At 33.8% G+C, this 20,329-nt stretch overlaps 2 protein-coding genes across 15 annotated transcripts in view; one reads left to right on the top strand and one right to left on the bottom strand.

Annotated features, from left to right (window-relative positions):
- Window positions 1–20,329, top strand: part of RIMS2 (regulating synaptic membrane exocytosis 2) — a 605,377-nt gene that overhangs the window by 114,873 nt on the left and 470,175 nt on the right. For 4 of the 14 annotated variants that reach the window (XM_057531990.1, XM_057531992.1, XM_057532001.1 and 1 more), the window contains 2 exons: window positions 1,151–1,183; window positions 1,588–1,674. The exons of the other annotated variants lie outside the window; for them this stretch is intronic. In XM_057531990.1, coding sequence (XP_057387973.1) covers window positions 1,151–1,183; window positions 1,588–1,674 — 120 coding nt within the window. The remainder of the gene's footprint in view (window positions 1–1,150; window positions 1,184–1,587; window positions 1,675–20,329) is intronic. 14 annotated transcript variants of the gene reach the window in all.
- Window positions 13,750–19,377, bottom strand: LOC130705547 (high mobility group nucleosome-binding domain-containing protein 5-like). The gene is given in 3 exon segments (XM_057532398.1): window positions 13,750–13,853; window positions 18,578–18,976; window positions 18,979–19,377. Coding segments are annotated over 3 exon segments (831 nt in total). The 5' UTR covers window positions 19,307–19,377.

Here is a 20,329-nt window from a genome sequence, read left to right as displayed (position 1 = left end):
GTGCTAAATATAATCTTTTATTATTAATCCATTATATCTCTATTTAAATACTAAATGATGTAGTTTTAGCTCTAGGTCAAAACTATTGTACTTTTTGAAGTTTATGCAGAGAACATGGGATATTCTTTTTTAGTTAATATAGAGAAATATAAATACCAATTATATTCATTGGGACACAAAAATGTATAAGGGTATACCTTTTCACTTATTGCTTATATCAATTAAAATACGAAAACACTGAAAAAATCAATTTAATCTAAAGAGAATTTAATTTACAATGTTAATATAATTTCCTAATGAAAGTCCTAGATTTTGGCGACCCATTTTAGTTAACCAATTCTTAGTCTTTCTTTGGGAAAGTAAAAACTAATCAACTGATCACTGAGTCATAGGTTTATCTCTCAGGACCAGTCCCAGGCAAAGTGTGGGAAGCCACATTTCAGAGGCATCACTATCCTTGTGTTTTATCTTTCTCTACCTTTTAGATATCCAGTGCTATTTCAGTGAAGCACCAAGTTGATTATAGGTTAAATGCATTTTTAGTCTGTTATAGTTATATGAATAATTTACTTTAGCTTACGAATATTTTAAATTTAATATACATAATTATTTTAGTAGCCATTTTTAGGTATTAGATGCATAATCCCCCAATTCCTTTATCTGCTCCTTTGTGAAGTAAATGAATCCATTTGTAAGGCTTTTAAAATACATTTATAGAACCCTACATTTTATTTAAAATATTTATGCCTTTACTTCAATTTATATTAAGGAAGAAATTTTAAAAATAAAGAGGAAATCTGTTTATCTTCTGTAGGCCAAATGTAAACTGTGTTTAATATAATACTTTAAAATAATTATTTTAAATGCTTCAATATCAATATTAATACAAATATGCAGAAAACTTGAGGACCAAATCATGGAATCATTAGGACAGGAGTAGAATTTTAATATCAGCCCTCTATTAAGAACAAATAATACAACTTTTCCTTTTTGTGTCAAATTAATTCTAATGTATAATTCCAATTTATAGCAAAACATTCAGCTTTTCTATGTAACAAACCTCATTTTTCATTTCTATATGACCACAGATCTGTAGATAGAAATTTGTTCCTAGTACAGTGCACTCAGTTGTGCAAACTTATCTTTTTAGGGTCAAAGAAGAGCACAAACCACAACTGACACAGTAAGTAAATGTATTAAGAGTTCAGTAGGCTTGACTTCTGTACCTTTGCCACATTCTGCTTTCTGCACCTTGGATGGTATTAGCTTACACTAATACTGGATAGGCTGCAGCTAGTGTGTCTTCTGCTTTTTGACTCTCTGGCTTGTAAGAGAGCTGCCTGCAGCTTCTTACTTCATCTACATACTGACTAGATGTAGTTTTTTGCTGCCTGCTTGTGGACTGGTTAAGTATTCAAACTTAATTTCCCTATATTCTGACTGCCTGGATGATAATTGGAGCTCATATTTCCATTGGCTGTAGCTTTTGTGCCTGTGTATTTTTATTAGTATGGATAAGAAAACATTTGACCTACAATTGTTTTATTCATTTGGTTATTCAGTCACATTATTTGCTTATTTAAACAGGTGGTTTCCCTTTAGTGGGATCACTGAACTGGTAAATAACGTTCTCCAGCCCCAGCAAAAACAACAAAATGAAAAGGAGCCCCAGACGTAAGTAAGCTGATCTGTACAGACTAAATATTATCTCTAATAGCATAACATACTGAAGAGTATGTATACTGCCCTTGGAATAACATTCCCCAGAAATGAAAATTGTTAGGTTATGAGTTTGATATTTTCACCTTTGATACTTCATATCCCATGGAAATATTAAAAGAAAACAAGGATAATTTATAGGGTAGTAAGAACGAAGAGGTAATTCTCCCCCCAACTTTAGTATAAATTATATAAACTGTATTTATCCAGTAAAATATCTTTCTCCAACAATGCAGTATATTCCAAAGTATATTTCTTTCAAAAATAATTCCAGAAGACATTAAGAGGTATTTACCCCCCAATTCAAGTAGTTTTGGAAGGGTTCTTTTAAAAAAGGTTAAGAAGATTTCTTTATTGTTATACTTCTGAGTGTCTAAATATGCTCCAAAGTATTAGAACATACAATATTAACTAAATTTATGTGACTATTGAATCCTGTTTTCACTGAACATTTCATTAGGTTATGAAACATAATTTGGGAAATCCAGCAATTTATTATCACATTGGTCTGAAACATTAAAAAATGTCAATTCCATTTATTTCAGTTATTAGTAGATTAAAATACACTCTTTAAGAAGTTGTTCATACTTGTATCTTTTTAACTTTGTGCAAGAAATATTATTTATGTTGTAAAGTAGAACTTTCTTTGAGAATGTGAGAAAGATTGCATAGATTTAAATTCCACACTCCCCATGATAACTGCCATCTTACTCAGAAATGCTCTTACCAGTCCACCTCTGCACTTCATAAAAGTAGGAATTATGTCTATGGAGAAGATGGTTTGGTTGTAGGAATGGGTAGATTGAAAAGTGACATGAGCTCTAGGAGAGAACAAGAATAACTACCAGGAGCCTTAAGATGAAACATTCAGAAAAACATTCACATTTTGCCTTTAATGAAAACTAGAAGATAGTGTCTTTTTGTTTTGTTATTATTGAGGGTAATCCCTCATCCATTTTATGTTACCTTGTATGCATTTTATTTTAAATTTGGTCAGTGTTTCATTTTCAACGTAAAACTGTATTGTGATATGCTTCTCCTAATAGCTGATAATATAGTTCTACGGTTGGAATTGTTGCTGTATTTAAGCCAGTTGAAGTCAAGACCCGTATTTGTCTTGTCTACATTCTATCCTTGCCAGCTAGCAGAGTGACTGATCCATGGTAGGAACTCGATAAATGCATCTTCACAACTGATCTTACATGTTTTACCCTTTTATGATGTAAGAATACTGTGTCCCAAGGAATAGAAATAAATTCAGTAATCTTTCTCTAATCAGCAAAAATTGTATTAAAATTGCACACAATGTCATTGTTTTGCTGATTTTTCTCTAAGGCACTGAAACATAATAAGGTAGTAAAATCAATAGCAAAATATAATTAGATGCAACTTTGTCTCAATTTTAAATGATGTCAGTTATGTATCTTGTTTGCATGTTTTAGAACATAATCAAGATTGTTATGTTATTTAGTAGATTACAGTGGACATTAAATAAAATAGATGTTTTGTTAGTAACTTTAAAAAGTGATCGCTAATTATTGAAACAATGACATTTGTTTGGGATAAACAAAGATCAAGGCAAATTTGAAAAGAAATAGCTTTATTTCAATAATAAATATAATACAGTTTGCTTTGACTTTTGGCTAGGAAGATTGTAGGAGAAAAGACTAGTACTTTCTGATATTTTAAAAATTAATTCCATATTAATAACTATTATTTCCATTAATGTTTCGTGGACAACTAATTCATTCTTCTTGTTCTGTGATTTATACAATTAAAAAAATCAGAACTAATAAGTTCTCTTAATAGCTACTTTCTTCATCTTACAATCTTATTGTGCTGAAGATTTCTGATATATAATTTTCTAGGAGCTTTCCTTTTATCTTTCTGATCCACAGATCGGGGTACTTCTGAATCTTCTCCTTTAATTCATCTTCTCTTTGATCAGAGTCTAGGACTTCTTATTTCTGAATCACCTCATTTGTTTCTTTCTTTGACTACCATTTGAGAAAGATAACGTCCTATCTGCTTACTTTCTATTCACTCACCTATTAAATTATCTTGGAGAGCTGAATTCTAGGTATTCATTTTAATTTATAAATGTTAAAAAGTAGGACTTATGCTTTTCATATTCTGTATGAACGTTTTCACAGTAGAATAGCTAAGTAAATATTCTATCATATAGTATTTAAAAATCTAATATTTCCTGAACAGTAATTTCATTTTAATGAATTTCTATAAATCCCAGGTTGTGATTTTCAAAGCTTTAATAATGTAGGTTCTTTGAGGTCTGTATTTTTGGAATTTGTTTATTTCATAGTTTTTTTAAAATGTAACAGGAATGTAATTTTGAACTTTGAATGTAATGTAATTTTGATGTGGTAATTCATGTGAAAATATAGGTATAAGTAGAACAATGTGTCCAATTTTGACTTTCCATAAGTACTGAGGCATAGAAAATGGATTGAGCCGGTTTTCAATTGTCAGTTCATTCAATCTTTGCAGAAATTGCTTAATATACTAATTAAATAATTTTAAATTCTTTTCTTTCTTTCACTATTTTTTCACATTAATATTAAAATGAGGGAAAATTGTCTGTAAAGATAATATAATATAGGTTATATTAAGGTGTAAACGAGTCTTTGGATAATTAAAATGGGCATACTAGGAAAAAATGATAAATGCTATTTAATGCAACTGTTATTTTAACTTGGTGTTGCCAATATGTAGCATAACATCAAAGGTAAGTTTTTTAATACGGATTAATTAAACTAATCAATTAGATTAGTCTGATTTTGAATTTTCATGTAATAACAGTTTTATTCATGTTGTGACATGTCAAATAATAAATGTACTTTTGAAATAATAGGAAAATCTAAAATTTGAAATATTGGAATGAGATGGCCACTAATGTAGTAATCCTCTTTGATAATGAGGTATTTTAATAGGAAAAAGATGCTAAGGGGAAGAGTGTTTTAAGCATAGGGAAATCATAGGTGAAAGTTTTTAGGTAGCAAAGGGTTTGAGAGACACAAAGAAGACTAGTGTGGCTGTAATATAGTGGGCAAGAGGGAGTGCAACAGGAAGTGAGGTTCTGGAGGTAGGACTCAGACAGGGCACTGTTTCTCTAGAGAGTGAGAAGGAGTTTGGATCTGAATGTCAGTATAAAGGGAAGATACTGAAAAGTTTTAAACATGGGAGTCACATAATTTAATTTATATATAAAAGTCAATCTGGCTGTTCTATGAGTAGAGTGAGTGAGGATGGAGGTCGAGAAAGTAATGAGGAGGCTTTTGTGAAGGACTTGGCTAGAGATTATGATGACTTGGACCAGGTTGATGATACTGAAGATAGAGGGTAGTGGACTGGGGATATATTTGGAGGTTGAAATGACATGATTTGTTAGTGGAGTAGATTTAGAAGAAGTTAGTAAGGAAGATGAAAGAATCAAAGAGGACTGCCAGATTTCTGATTGGAAGAACTCATTGGGTGGTGATACCATTAACTATGATCAAGAAGGGGAAAGGATGAACAGGTTAGTAGTAGAAACTAAAACTGAAGTTTAAAATTTTTAAAGTTTAATATGCTAATAAGTTAACCAGCTTTGAAGGAGAGATATGGATTAGCTGCAGATATAACTTTCAGAGTTGTCAGTATGATGCATAAAACTAGAAGAGTAGACAAGATGACGTAGAGAGAGAGTATGTGATGAAGAGCAGATAAGAAGTTCCAAGACTTAGCCCTGAAAATTCTCACACTGTGCACGGTACTAGGCATCCAGAGATAAAAGTACTATGGTTCCTGCTCTCAAATATTTCATATTCAAGAGGGAAAACATGCTGATAAGTAATTAAAAACAATATTGTGGAGACTTCTGGTTTCCTCTTTGACATATAAAGAGTTTGGAAGCTGTCACACCCATCCTTACAACGAGAAAAATGCTGAACAAACTGAACAAACTGAAAATCAACAACTCTTCTTAGATCCCAGAAAATTGAGGACACAGGACAAATCAATGCCCTGACAACTGAAAGAAGAGGTGAATAAAGAGAATCACAGCTTCCTGGGAGCAGAAACCACCGGAGCTAGGACCTGGTAGGAAATTGATGAAATACTGAAGGCTGAGAGTGGACTAACTTACGAGTTAAAAATTCTTGGAAATCCACCTTTAGGGGATCTCCCACCCCAGTTTTGTGAGTTTTACCTCCATGAAATCTACCAAGTTCTCAAGGTAAAGATCAGTGAAAAATTCCCTCATACTTTCACCAGAGGGATGGGAAAAGTAACCATTTTGACATACTCCCAGAGATTTTCATTCTCAAAGGAAACTACTTTGCCAGAGCCTAACCAACATGAGAGTAGAGAAATACCCAATTATTGTCCCCCTAACCTTCCTGTCTCTCCAAAACAGGAAAAGAAACTGAGAAGCACTTGTGACAGTCACAGCCCAGGGGCACTAGCCCATGAAAAGACTAAGACTTATTTATAGGATTATAGAATGCTTCTCTTCCAAGTGTCAGTTTAGGGATCTAGGCTGCTTCCATCTTGTTGGCAAGCCAATTAGAACACATAGCTACCAGGATTGCTGCATCAGAGGAAGAGAGAGAGAATGGAAAACTCACATTTATTCTTTTCTTTTCTTTTTTTTTTTTGAAGAAATAGAGACATTTTTAATTATTGTCAGTGATTACAAAATCTATCTCTCAATAGTTGATAGAACAAGTAGACAGAAAAATCAGTAAGTATACAGAAGACCTGAACAATACTATCAACCAACTGAATGGAATGAATTTTTTAGAACATTTCTACTCAGCAACAGCAGAATACTCATTCTTTTAAAGTACACACAGAAATTTTACGAAATAGAACATATTCTATGAGCCATAAAACATCTCAATAAATTTAAAAGAATTCAACCATAAAACTATGTGCTATGACCAAAATTATATTAGTTATTAATAACAGAAAGATATCTTAAAACTCCCCAAATATTTGAAACTATTATATAATCCATGGGTCAAAGGAAAAAAAAAGGAAATTCATATATATTTTGAACAGAAATAAAGGAAAATACAGCATATTAATATTTGGGAGATGAAGCTGAGGCAATACTTATAGGGAAATTTATATGATGAAAGACTTACACACATTTATTCTTAATTGTGTAAGACAGGAAGTGACATAGGTCACTTTTACTCATAACTCATTGCCCCAAATTTGTCACAAGGCACTTAACTAACTGCAAGGAAGTCTAGAAACTCCATGTCCTCATGAAAAGAGGCAACTCTATATAGTGAGCACTAGTAACATCTAGTACAGTTAGTTTACATTTGATTCTTATTTATTGCAATGAGATGGATATTTCAGGATGCCAAATGATAAAGATGTGCCAAAAGAATGCTGTAGTAGCAAAGATAACTCCAGTATTAGTCCCCATTCTTGGTACTGTTGGTTCTTCTGAAACTGCTGTAAGTAATGACTTGAGATCAAGATCTAATTTTTACAATACTGAAGGGTGAGGTTAATAATATGAAGAAAATTCAAATACAGAAGTATCCTCTCAAAGGAAGGAAATTTGCTGTATGTAGTGTTTCAAGGAATACCAATTCAATTTTGTCAGTGGGATTACAGGGAGATTTTTTTGGTATTCTCTTAGGTGGCAGTGAAAGGAGATTAAAAATCTCAGTGAAAACATATGTGAAACAGTGAAAATATATGAAAGCATACTGAGAAACCCTTAGTTGAACATTAGAGATTACAAAGTACAATAATAAATAAGATAAAGAGTAAACAAAATAATTTTTAAAGGGAGGAGCGAGATATCAGAAAATCATTCTTCTGTTCTTGGATGGAAGCTGTCTACTTTGGTTTGTCATCTGTTTGATCCAAGAGTCGTTGGTTAGCTCTTTCTCTCCAAAGACCATTTGTTTCTGGGGATTCTTAAGATTCTTTTATTTAAGGTCTCCTGATGGAGCAGATTTCCAACAGTCCATGCAAAATTGTTTGTGTCTTTTTGGTTGTGAAACATGAGTCCAAAGATCAACATTTTGAGGCTTTTGTTGAAGTGCTAATTGTTAACATGACTTATTAACAGTCTTTTCCATCATAACCCTGAGGTAGTTTTCCTGTCCTATCTCTTCCAGAAGACTAAATCTGTAGGTTTCAGGCCATAGAGTGTTCCTTAGAAGGATGTTTTGGAAATCCTGCTTGTACCTGTTGATGATAAGACTAAGTGTATCACATGATCCCTTTGCTGTGCTTAATCATGTTAACTTGCAATAGAGCTGACTCTAGGGTCAGAAGTGAAATACTAAATGCCTGGGCAGCCTATTATTAACTTATAAGGGGAAGCTGATCGATCTCCCCAAAAGTTGATTTTATTGTTTTGAAGGCTAATGGCAATGGAAATTGAAGGGTCATTGAGAATATTGTTAATTTAATTTTACTTTAAAAAATTCCACTTGTTTTTTTTCTACTTTTTCTGAAGCTTGAGGATGATATGGACAAAGATGTTTTCTTGTAAGCTACGTACTTCTTATTGGTGCTTGACTGGTCAAAGCAGTTGATATGGACTTGTGAAATAGTGAAGGCAGTTCCTGCACATGAATATGTTTCCAGGTCCAACATAGATAGTCTTCAACCTGAGTGGTCTAAAATTGACTGCATTTGTCATGTATCTTAGAACCACCTTAAATTCCTTTTGGCTCAAAAAAGGGATCAATAAATAAAGGAAAATTATGATGATAGATTGCTTGTTCAGAAAATGCATTTAGAAAAATTGATAAAAGTACCAAAGTGTTTATTGCCAAGTAGAGTTTTTATTAAAACATAACATATGTAGTGAAAAGTGCACAATTTGAAAATATACAGCTCATTGAATTGTCAGACAGTGAATATATCTGGAAATCATCACTGAAAACAAGAAGCAGAACATTACCAGCCCTCCAGGATCTCTTCCTTATGCTCCCTTCCAGGGAGGACTGTCTACCACCCCACGGGGTGGCTTTTATCTTGAATTTTTTCTAGCACCACATATTATTTTTGCCTACTTATATTTAGACTTCATACAAATAGAATCATATGGTATATTGTATCTATATTACTTTGCTTAACGTGTTTGTGAGATCCATTCATATGATTGCATATAGTTGTATTTCATACATTCTCATGATTGTATGGTACTCTAGTATCTGAATATACTACAATTCATTTATGTTTTACTATTTCTGTACTTTGTGGTTGTTTCCAGTTTTTGGCTATGAATAGTGCTGTGGTATACATTCTGATGCCATTATTTTTTCGTAATACTTTGGAAAATTTATAGTTATTTGTGAAAGTGAAGTACTTCAGCTATTTAAAAATATTTTCAAATGTTAAATCTAGTTACTATGTCAGGGTGTCTATGTCTCTAGCTTCCCATTTATTTATTTGATAATGCTATAGATACCATTTCTTGAGCATGCCCTACTGTTTGATGTTTTGGTGCCTCTGCATCTGGCCAAGAAAGGGAGAAAAGGCATTCCAGGCAGAGGAACAGGATGATATGATCAGATTTGTGTTTTAGAAAAACAGTAGAGTTGTAATAGTTACTTAGGCAGCTATTCAGAAGTTCAGAGGAGAGACCTGCTATGTGACTGGGATGGCCATCTATATGACATATGTTTATTCTTTTTTTTAATAAAAGGACATTAGTCCGTTCTGTCAGCAGATTAGTAAAGCAGTGGCTTTCATACATTTTTTAGAAACTTCCATCCATAAAAAGAAATATATTTTGCACTATAACCCAGTATACACATACCTACATAGAAATATACATATATATGTGTAATAGAAACAAGATTTGTATGAAATCTTACTTGCACTCTTTCCAATGCTATGAGCTATTCTATTTCATTAAAAATCATGAGTCTTGGCCTGCTGAATTGATTTTGTGTCCTTGTATTGGGTTGCACTCTGCAGTTTGAAAAGCACTCTATAATGTGTGTGACTACATTTAATGATCACATTTTATAACTTCATGCCATGAACTTGTAGAAAGCACAACTTCAAACTCATCATCTGATGAAAGTCAGTGTTATGGAAATCATGAAAGCACACTTATAAGATGAATGGGAAAACAACAACAGCAACAAAAACCTATGTGGCTGGGCATAAAATTACCAGGCACAGCAGGATTACTAGGAGCTAACAGATTGAAAAATTTCTGTTTTCTTAAAGAACTCAGAAGTGAAGAAATTTTACTTTGGAAAACAGTTCAATGAGTTGCTTTGGTGAGGATAGAGAAAATAGACTTGAAAAATTTGGATAAAACAGCTTTTTGAAATAAGAAAGTGGAAGAAGCAATATTTCTAAATTGATATATTATTGTATATGTCTTTTAAATATTTATTTGTCATAAAAGTTTTAAATTAAATGTGAGTACATCTTTGACTCTTTTATCTGTATCAGGGATCTGCAAAATATGGCCTGTGGGTCAAATCCTGCCTGCTGCCTGTTTTTGTAAATAAACTTTTATTGGAACACAGTCGAGCTCATTTATTTGTTTATCTATGGCTACTCTCACATCCCTTTGGCAAAATTGAGTAGCTGTGACAGAGACTCTATGGTCCACAAGGCTTATAATATCTATCATCTGGCCCTTTGCAGAAAAAGTTTGCTTACCTCTGATTTACATCACTGGAAACTTATGTATTTACCTTTATATTTATATTTATAAACTTAATTATATAAGCTTATATATTTAAGATTGTTTAGACCTTTCTTTGTATTTGGAGTTTGGTTCTGACAATGTTGTTTTAGAGTGGAACAAACAAAAAACCCAATGAAATAGGATGCAGAGTCCATAAATAGACATTTGCACATGTGAGAACTAAGTATATGATAGATTGCTATCACAAATCAGTGGAAGAAAGGATGGTCTATTTAATGGTGCTGGGAAAATAGAGTCTCTATACAGAAAAGATTGAAATTAAGTTCTTGCATCACATCACATATAAAAATAAACTTTAGATCGATTAAAAGCCTAAATGTGAGAGGCAAAATTATAAAGCTATTAGAAGAAACTGTAGAATTTTTTGTGACTGACTCAGGGGTAAGTAAGGATTTTTATTATAGCCAGCCACCAAAACCACGAACCGTGCAGGGAGAAACTGATGTATTAGAATGCATCAAAATTAAAGAGTTCTGCTTAACAAAGAACAGAATTAGCCATCATTTGTCAGACTAGGACATTTGCTATGCTCAGCTTATAAAGAATTAACATATAGGCTTTACAGGGTTCTTCTGCAAATCAGCAAAAACAAATAAACAACCCCATAACCCCCCCACCCCGCCCCCGCCAGGAAAACCAATAGAGTTTTGGTAAAGGACGGCATGAATAGGTAGTTCATAGGTAGGGCAGTTCAACTGGCTGAACTTCATTAGGAGTCAGAAAAACGTGAACTTAAAAAAATAAAACAGCAGTTCATATCTACCCAAGCTGCAAAATTTTAAAAATTGAATAATATCATGTATAGGCAAGGATAAGAGAAAACTGGAGCCTTCATACACTGCTTGCAGGTGTGCTAACTGGGTTAAGCCATTTGGAGGGAAGTTCAGAAATATTTAGTGAACTTGAGTATGTCTATTATATTTCTGTGTACATATCTCAGAGAAAAACATATATGTGTTTATAAATATCTCATTACAGAAATATTACAATTTATTGGAAATACACAGTAATGAATTATAAAGGGCCAACTTATTTATTTACTAATTCTTTTTTTTAATTGAAGTATAGTTGATTTACAATATCGTGTTAGTTTCAGGTGTACAGCACAGTGATTCAGTTATACATATAAATCTATTCTTTTTCAGAATAAAGTGCCAACTTTTAAAAAATAAAGGGATGAATAAAATGTAAATAGGGAACATTATACAGCCATTAAAATGTGTAAACTTATAGTTGTTGGAGCTTGGATTCTGCAGCAACACTAAATTTGGATCTGGCTTTACTTACTAGCAGTGTGACTGTAAGTAAAAATAGCTTCTCTGTAGAATAGAATAATAGTAGAATATTTATAATAGTACCTATCTACCTGATAACACAATAAGCACCATATGCATTAGCTATTGTTTATTCTATTTAGATTTTAATATAAAAATGTAAAGACTGGTTCCTGAGGGAAGGGAAGTCACATTGGGGAAGGGAAAATAGTTAATTAAAATGGGAGCCAAGCATGGATCAGTGCAACCAAGCTCATGATCAACTCTATTTTGGATACCTAACGGTTTAAAAAAAGAGAAAGAAAATTTTAAAAAAAGGTGTGCATTGTAATCTATCCTAGGAGGAGACGAGAGCATGTATAAAATACAAATGCCCTATAATGGATGCATCATAGTGAGTCTAAAGGATGAGTGGCTTTAGCAGAAAGAGGGGAAAGAAGCAGTGCAAAAAATGAGGTTGAAAGGGTGAATGTGTGTGAGAACATTCAAGGCTTTGTATGTCTTCATAAGAAGACTTTTCTTCTTCTTAAAAGCAATCAGAAGCCATTAATGTATTTTAAGCAGTGAGATGACAAGATAATTTTTCTGTAGTACGCAGAAGGGGAAAAGTGTGGATGTGAGTAGCCTAGCCAGGAGGCTAGGTGGGCATTGATGGTAACAAGGCCTATGGTATTGACAATGGATTCAGAGACAAGCGGAAGGATTCAAGACACATTTAAGAAGTAAAATTGAAAGGACTTAGATTAATTATGCATTTGAAGGAGTGAGATATTTCTAGACTAATTCTAGATTTCAGGCCTGCATTATTAAATGGTGGCGCAATTCACTGAAATTGTGCACTGGAAGGAACACTGGAAGGGAATTTAGTTTAATAGGAAAATTTGGAGTTCGCTTTGATACGCACTGAATTTCAACTGGCATCGAGACTTCCAAATAGAGATGTCAAGTAGGCAATTGAATATTGAAGCTCAGAGGAGAAGTTTGAGCTGAGGATTTACATTTTTAAGTAATTTATATATAGGCAGAAATTGCAGTTTTAGATGTGGGTGAGATTGCCTAAGAAGACAGAATGAAAAGAGAAGAGGAGCCTGAGTCTTGACCTTCAAAGGAGAAAGAAAATGAAAGGCAGATACAGGAAGAAAACCAGGAGAGCGTAATGAAAGCCCAGTGGGCATGTGAACATAATTTCAAGTATTGTTGAGAACTCAGTAAGATGGAGATTAAAAAAATTTGTCCATTAGTTTTAGATACAGGGAGATCCTTGGTAAACTTTGTGAGAATTAAGAAGTAGACTGGAAATTAGATTAGATTGGTTGAAGAGTGACTGGGGTGAGGAAGCAGAGATAGAATTTGGCCTATTTATAAATGGGAAGGGAAGAAATGCTCTTTTTGGCAAGGAATATAATTTAGCTCCTGAATCTGCCTGTACACCACCACTTCTACATATGGTAGTTTCTCATTTTATAGGACTGGAAGGATGAATACACAGAATCTCTCTAGAAGTCCTCTCTTGTCGCCTCAAACTGCTGTAGTCTAGTCCTATCTGAATTTCGGCTTCTCTCTCTCTCTTTGCTCCCTACACCTGGGAAGATTTGATCCCATCCTACAGCCCTAATAATGCTGTAGTCTCTGGGATTACTACAGTTGTTATGTAAAAGGGTTTTAAATAGCTCTAATCTAGCACTTTGGGATACATAATTACTAATTTTTCTGCTAATGTGATTGGCTTTCTCCCTGTGTGTGAAATGGGGTTTCTACTTCCCTTGAGGCACTATAATGTAGAACAATTGACTTAACTAGATTTATGCTTTTTGTTCCAGTGTGACTTGGTAACTTGCCTAGTACTCCAGTGCCTCTAGAACTAAAACAAAACATTGCTCTAATTTTCTTCTTCTTTCTCTGTTTCCCAGTGGGGTTCAGCCATGTGCTGAAAGATATGCCAGAGATCATAAGTGTGTACACAGATATACAGTAGAAATGTATACTATACCTCACACATAGAAAGATAGTTCTTCTAAATGGTTGGGAGAAGCTCTGATGCAGAGTTCATTCAATGGTCCACTTAAAATCATGCTTGCTCTGGTACATGTTTATGAGCTTGAGTTTCCTGTAGTGGTGCTTATTTTGTGTTAACAGAGATTCACTTAAACCTGGTGGGAGATCATCAGGGAAAAACAGTATGTTATCTGAAGTTATAGAAAAAAAATTGAGAAAACTGGCACGGCTATTTGAATTTACTAATATTAGGTGTGAAAAAGGAAGTCTGCTTTTGTGGTTAAGTAGGTAAAAGAACTTACATAGATCTATTTTTAATTTACCTACTGACTTTAGGTTAGCACTTTGAAACTAACTTTTTTAAAAGTCAGGCTTATTTCAGGTATAGTTTATTTGCAGTAAAATTCACCTTTAAGACATACACTTCAGTGAATTCTGGAAAACATACACAGTTAAATATCTACCACCATAATCAAGACAGACTATTTCCTTCACCCCCAAACGTTCCTTGTGTCCATTTGTAGTTAATCCCCTTGCTCTACTCCAGCCCCTAGCAACCATTGATCTGATTTCTGTCCCAATAAATTTGCCTCTTTCAGAATGTTATATAAATGAAACCATATCATATAAAAGTGGGCAATCTGTGACTCTTAGGCCAAATCTGGCCCACTGCCTGTTTTGTGTCCATAAATAATATTTTATTGGAACACAACTATGCTCATTGATTTATATATTGCCATTGGTTGCTTTCTGGTTCATGCTTTTTAGATTCTATTGAAGGTATGCTTGCCTAATCTAGCTAAGTAGTCTTTGTTTAACCCAAGGCCTCATTTTTTGTCAATGTTTTCATCTAGAAGTTTTATAGTTTTAGTCATTTTATTTAGTTCTGTAATCTATTGTTTACAGTTCTGTAATACATTTAGTTAATTTTTGTATAGGTGTGAGGTATGAGTTGAGGTTCATTTTTTTACACATGGATTTCCAGTTACTTTTTTTACACATGAATTTTCCTTTGCTTTAAAGGGCTATTCTTTATCATTGAATTACCTTGGCATCTTTTTAAGAAAGTAATGACCAATTAAGTGTTGGACTATTCTGGACTCTGTTCTATTCTGTTCTATTGTATGCGTGTTTATCCTTTGCCAATATTTGATTACTTCTGTAGCTTTTCTAGTAAGTCTTAAAATCAGGTAATGTGAGTCTTTCAATCTTTTTGTTTTTCAAAATATTCTGCCTATTCTGAGAGTTTTGCTTTTCCATACAAATTTTAGACTTAGCTTGTCAATTTGTTTAAAAAATTCTTGCTGAGATTGTGACTGAGATGACATTGAATCAATAGATCAATTTGTAGAGAATTGATATCTTAACAATATTGAGACTTCTCATTGATGAATACAGTATATTTCTCCTATTAATTAGATCTCTCTTTTGATTCTTTTTATTAGTGTTTTTTAGTTCTTACCAAAGATAGCCTGCACATATTTTGTTAGATTTATACCTTAGTCTTTTCTTTTATTTTTTTTGATGCCATTTCAGACTACTTTTTAAAATTTTGATTTCCAGCTGTCTATTGCTAGTATATAAAAATACAATTTTTTTTTATATTGAGCTTGTATCTTGTGACCTTGCTAAACTCATTTATTTATTATAGGAGATTTTTTTAATAGTTTCTTTGGGATTTTATACATAGACAATTATGCCATCTGTGCAGTTTAAAATTTTTCCTTTGCAATCTCTATGGCTTTAATTTTTATTGTTTTTCTGGCTTTGATGCATTGGCTAGGATTTCCAGTCCAGTGTTGGTTAGGAGTAGTGAGAGAGGACACCTTACTTTGTTCCTGATTTCAGGGGGAAAGCACTCAATTTTTCAAATACAGTATGATGTTAGCTGTAGAGTCTTTTGTGGATACTGTTATTGCATTAAGGAAGTTTCTGTCTATTCCTAGTTTGCTGATTCAGCTGCTTTCTCAGCATATTTTGACAAAATCATGTTTCTTTCCCCTTAATCTGTTAATGTGGTAAATTATATTGCTTGAATTTAGAATGTGGAACGAACCTTGCATTCCCAGGATAAACATCACCTATTTGTGATGTGTTATTCTTTAACATATTTCTGGATTTGGATTGCTAATGTTGGGTTGAGGATTTTTGTACCTTCTCATGAGGAATATTGGTCTATAATTTTCTTTTCTTATTATACTTTTGTATGGTTTTGGTATCAGAGTAATGTTGGCCTTAGGAAATTAGTTAAGAAATGTTTCTTTCACTTTTATTTTCTGGAAGGGATTATGTAGAATTGGTATTGTTTCTTCCTTAAATATTTTGCAGGATTCATCAATAAAGCCATAGAGAACTGGAGTTTTATTTTTGAAAGGTTTTTAAACTATGAGTTAAATTTCTTTAATAGCTTTGGGACTTGTCAGGCTATCTAGTTCTTCTTGAGTGAGGTGTACTTATTTCTGTCTTTCAAGAAGATGGTCTATCTCTCATGTAAGTTGTAGAATTTTGGGCATAGAGTTGTTTGTAGTATTCTCTTATAATCTTTTACATTTAATTTTGTTTAACTGTGGAGTCTGTAGTGATGTTCCCTCTATCATTGTTGTAGGTAATTTGCATCTCTCTTTCTTTCTCTCTCTCTCTTCCTTGATCATTCTGGCTGGAGGTTTATCAATTTTATTGTTTCTATTTTAAAAAGAATCAGTTTTTGGTTGCATTGATTTCTTCTCTAATCTTTTAAAATTTCCTTTCTTCTACTTTCTTTGGGTTTAACTTTCCTTTTTCTTTTTTTGAAACTCATTTGAGACTTTTTTCTTTTTGACATAAGCATTTATTTCTATGTCTAGGTCTGGTTTTCCATACGATACTTCCAAGGAGTATCATACTCCTGCCTGAAGAACTTACTTCAAATTCCTTGCAGTTAAGGTCTTCTTTTAACATTTCTTTGCCTGAAAAAGCCTTTATTTTGTCTTTATTTTTTTAAGCATAATTTCACTGCATATAGGATCTTGGGTTGACAGGTTTTTTTTTTTCTCTTCATGTCAGTGCTTTATAAAGATGTCATTCCAAAGTCTTCTAACTTGCATGGTTTCTGAAGAATAATCTTCTGTAATTCTTATCATTGGTTCTTTGTACATAATATGTTATTTTCTCTGGCTGCTTTTATAGTTTTCTCTTTATGTTTGGTTTTTAGCAATTTGACTATGATGTGTGTAAAAGTGTGTGTGTGTGTGTGTGTGTGTGTGTGGTATTTGTTCTACAAAGGATTCTCTGAAGTTCACGTGTCTGTGATTTGCTGCCTTTCATTAGTTTTGAAAAATTCATGGCCATTATCCCTTCAAATATTTCCTCTGTTCTGTTTTCTCTTTCTTCATCTTCTGGGACTCCAGTTTTACATGTTAGATCATTTTAGCTCTTGCATGCTCTCTCTCTTTTTTTTTTCTTTCTTTTTGGCCACAGCACACAGCATGCAGGATCAGATCCCTGACTAGGGATCGAACTCATGCCCCCTGCAATGGAAGCATGGAGTCTTAACCACTGGAACACCAGGGAAGTCCCTTGGATGTTCTTTTTTTCCTACACTTTTTTTTCTTTTTTCTGTTTTAACGTGGATAATTCTTATTGACTTATTCTCAAGTTTACTGTTCTTTTCCTTAGTTCTTTCAAGCCTACTCATGAGACCATCAAAGGAATTCTTCATCTCTGAGGACATATTTTTTATTTCCAGTATTTCCATTTGACTCTTACAGTTTCCATCTTTCTGCTTCAGTACCCTATTTGGTCATGTCTGTTGTCCACCTTTTTTCTCTATATCTTTTACCTTAATAATTTTAATCATTTTAAAGTCTGTGTCTGATAATCTCATCATCTTTGTCATCTCTGAATCTACTTGTAGTGATTATTTTATCTCTTGACAACGGGTTGTTTATTCCTTGTGATTTTTCCCTGAGTCTCATGCTTTTGAGTTGTATTTATGCCTTAAAGTTGGCATGCCTTTTCTGTCAGACTGTCAGTATTGGGGATTAAGTCACCAATCAAGTCAGGGGTTCAGACAGGTTTGGATTTTGTTGTTGCCATCATTATCTTTTTTTTTTTTTTTTGAAGATAATTTTTATTAAGATAAATCCAGTAAAATTTTGTGAATACACATACTGTCAGAACTGCCCTTCTGAAATAAACATTTGTATTTCTTTTAAAAATGGAATTACAATTTTATTTTTTCCCAAGCTAATATCAAAGTTATATTTGGGAAAGATAATTCTAATTCTTAGCATTACATGAAAATAGTTCACCTTCTTTATAAAAGTAACCTAGAGAACCACAAGAATGTTTGAGGAAATTCTTTTGGGATCTCTCCATTTTGTGAAATTATCACATATAGGAGTAAAATTAAAATTCAAAGATTTAACACATAACTTACAGAAAAAGTGTATTCACTGACAAAGTTGAAAACATATTTTTTCTATATATTCCACTATTATAATTACAAAATTTATAGATAAAGGTTTCATGTTAGGAAATTTGTGACTAATAACCAGTATGAAGATGTTTTGAAATTAAATTGATGCTAAAGAAAAGCTGTGTTTATAAAATAGTTGATAAAAATATTCATCTCTCTTAACATTACAACATGAAGGTACATATTACCAAATTATGAAACCATATAGGGCAGCTTTAAACAATACTCTGAGACTCTACTTTTTTTCCATTTTCTTTTTTGACCTCTTTTCTTTCAGCTATTTCTTTTCCAATTTCTGCCTTGCTTTCATCTTCTTTTCCATCTCCTCCATCTTTCCTGTCTCCTTTTCCATTTTCTTCCTCTTTTCCTTCTTCCTTTTTTTATCTTCTCCTTTCTCTTTTTCATCTTCTTTCTTATTTACACCTTCATCCCCCTTTCCATCTTCATCCTCTTTTCCATCTCCTTTCTCTTTTCTATCATCTCCCTTTTTTTCATCTTCTCCTTTATCTTTTCCATCTTCAGATTCTTTGCCATCTTCTCCTTTCTCCTTTCCATTTTCATTCTCTTTTTCATCTCCTTTCTCTTTTTCATCTTCTCCCTCTTTGCCATCTTCTCCTTTCCCTTTTCCATCTTCACCCTCCTTTTCATCTCCTGTGTCTTTCTTGTCTTCTTCCTCTTTTCCACCTTCATCTTCTTTTTCATATTCTTTCCCTCTTCCATCTTCTCCTTTCTCTTCTTCCTTGTTTTGATCTTCTCCATCTCCTTTCTGATCTTTTTCATCTTCTTTTCCTTCTGCTGCCACTGTTTCTTTCTTTTCTCCTCTTCTTTGATATCTTCAATTTTTTCTTCTTTTATTTCCTCTATTTCTTTTTCAGGAGCTGGTGTCTCTATAATGTTGGCTTCTCCATTTTCAGCAGTTTCACTGTTGTATTCTTCTTTAACAACTTCTTTCTTGGTTTCAGCTATGGCTTTGGCACTTGCATCTGTGTTTTTTTCCATCATATCATTTTTTGTCTTCATTTTCCTTGGAGTTGATGTTCTTTTGGACTTCAACTCTGGTGTAATGGGCACAGGCAAAGCAGACAGTCTGGCTGATCTTCTCTTTGGCTCCTGCCTCATATCACCTTGACCTGCAGCCTTTCTTTTGGGCATTGTTGCAGCTCTCTAGAGGAGATCTTATCAGCAGGAAAAAAGCCGAAAGCAGTCTCTACCCGACCGCTCAGAGAGCAACTGAGTTTTCAATGAATCGCCATCATTATCTTTAGTGCACTACTATCTTCAAATTCCTCTAACAGTGGGCTACTGTTGCTTTTTGCTTGGGGTGGATGCAGGAGTACTGTAAGTTTTTTTGTTTGTTTTTGTTTATTAGTTTTTAATGTTTTGCTACCCCTTCAACCATTCCTATCCACTTATGTCACAGAGGGAGGGGGTCTCTCCCCATGTTCTTGCCCATTCCCCAGAGGTAGACTACTGGTGCTTATTTCTTGATCCTAGGCTTGTGATAGGGGCGGGGTGTTCTGTTGTATGTGTTCTATCTTCCATCTTTGAACAGGCTTTGTCCACCTCAGGGATGAGGCTTGCTCAAGGTTTTTACTCCCTCCTTCCCATGGAAGCAAATCTGCCTTGTATCTCTGAATGGTTTGGGGCAGGAGAGTCCACCCCTCCCTTAGTGATAAAAGGCCTTTAATTTGTGGGTAAGATCTTGGTTGAAGATGGTTTCCTGTCCCTCTTTCATGGGAAGAGGGTTTTTTTCAAGCTTTTCCCTAGCTACAATGGATCTTTGCCTTTGCCCTGGGGATGACAAGAGTTTACTCCCTTTTCCTGTGGCTTATAGCTTTGGCTTTTTTAGGAGAAATAGTCTGGGAAAATGTGCCTGCGTCCTAGCAGCCACTAGTCAGTCACTTCTGTTATACCTGCACATGTGCACCCCCAAAGGGTTCTTTTTGTTCTCATGCCCTGCTCTCAATATGCCTGATGAATAACCAGTGGAGGTATGTGGAAGAGTGCTTGTGAGTGAGTGTGAACTTCCCTTGAGTCTGGGCCCCTAACTATTCCAAACTGTCGTGTTAACCACACTTGGCCTTTACAATTTGTTAAAGTTGTAATGAATTTCCTCTTACCTAATTGTAAGAGGAAACACCTCTTTCTCCTGTGTTCTGCCAAAGGAGAAACAGT

Source organism: Balaenoptera acutorostrata, chromosome 17 (assembly GCF_949987535.1).
Source record: "Balaenoptera acutorostrata chromosome 17, mBalAcu1.1, whole genome shotgun sequence".
In the NCBI taxonomy this organism is placed as follows: Eukaryota; Metazoa; Chordata; class Mammalia; order Artiodactyla; family Balaenopteridae; genus Balaenoptera; species Balaenoptera acutorostrata.
The sequence above is the reverse complement of the archived record's forward strand: the minus strand, read 5'-3'. Positions and strand labels throughout refer to the sequence as shown.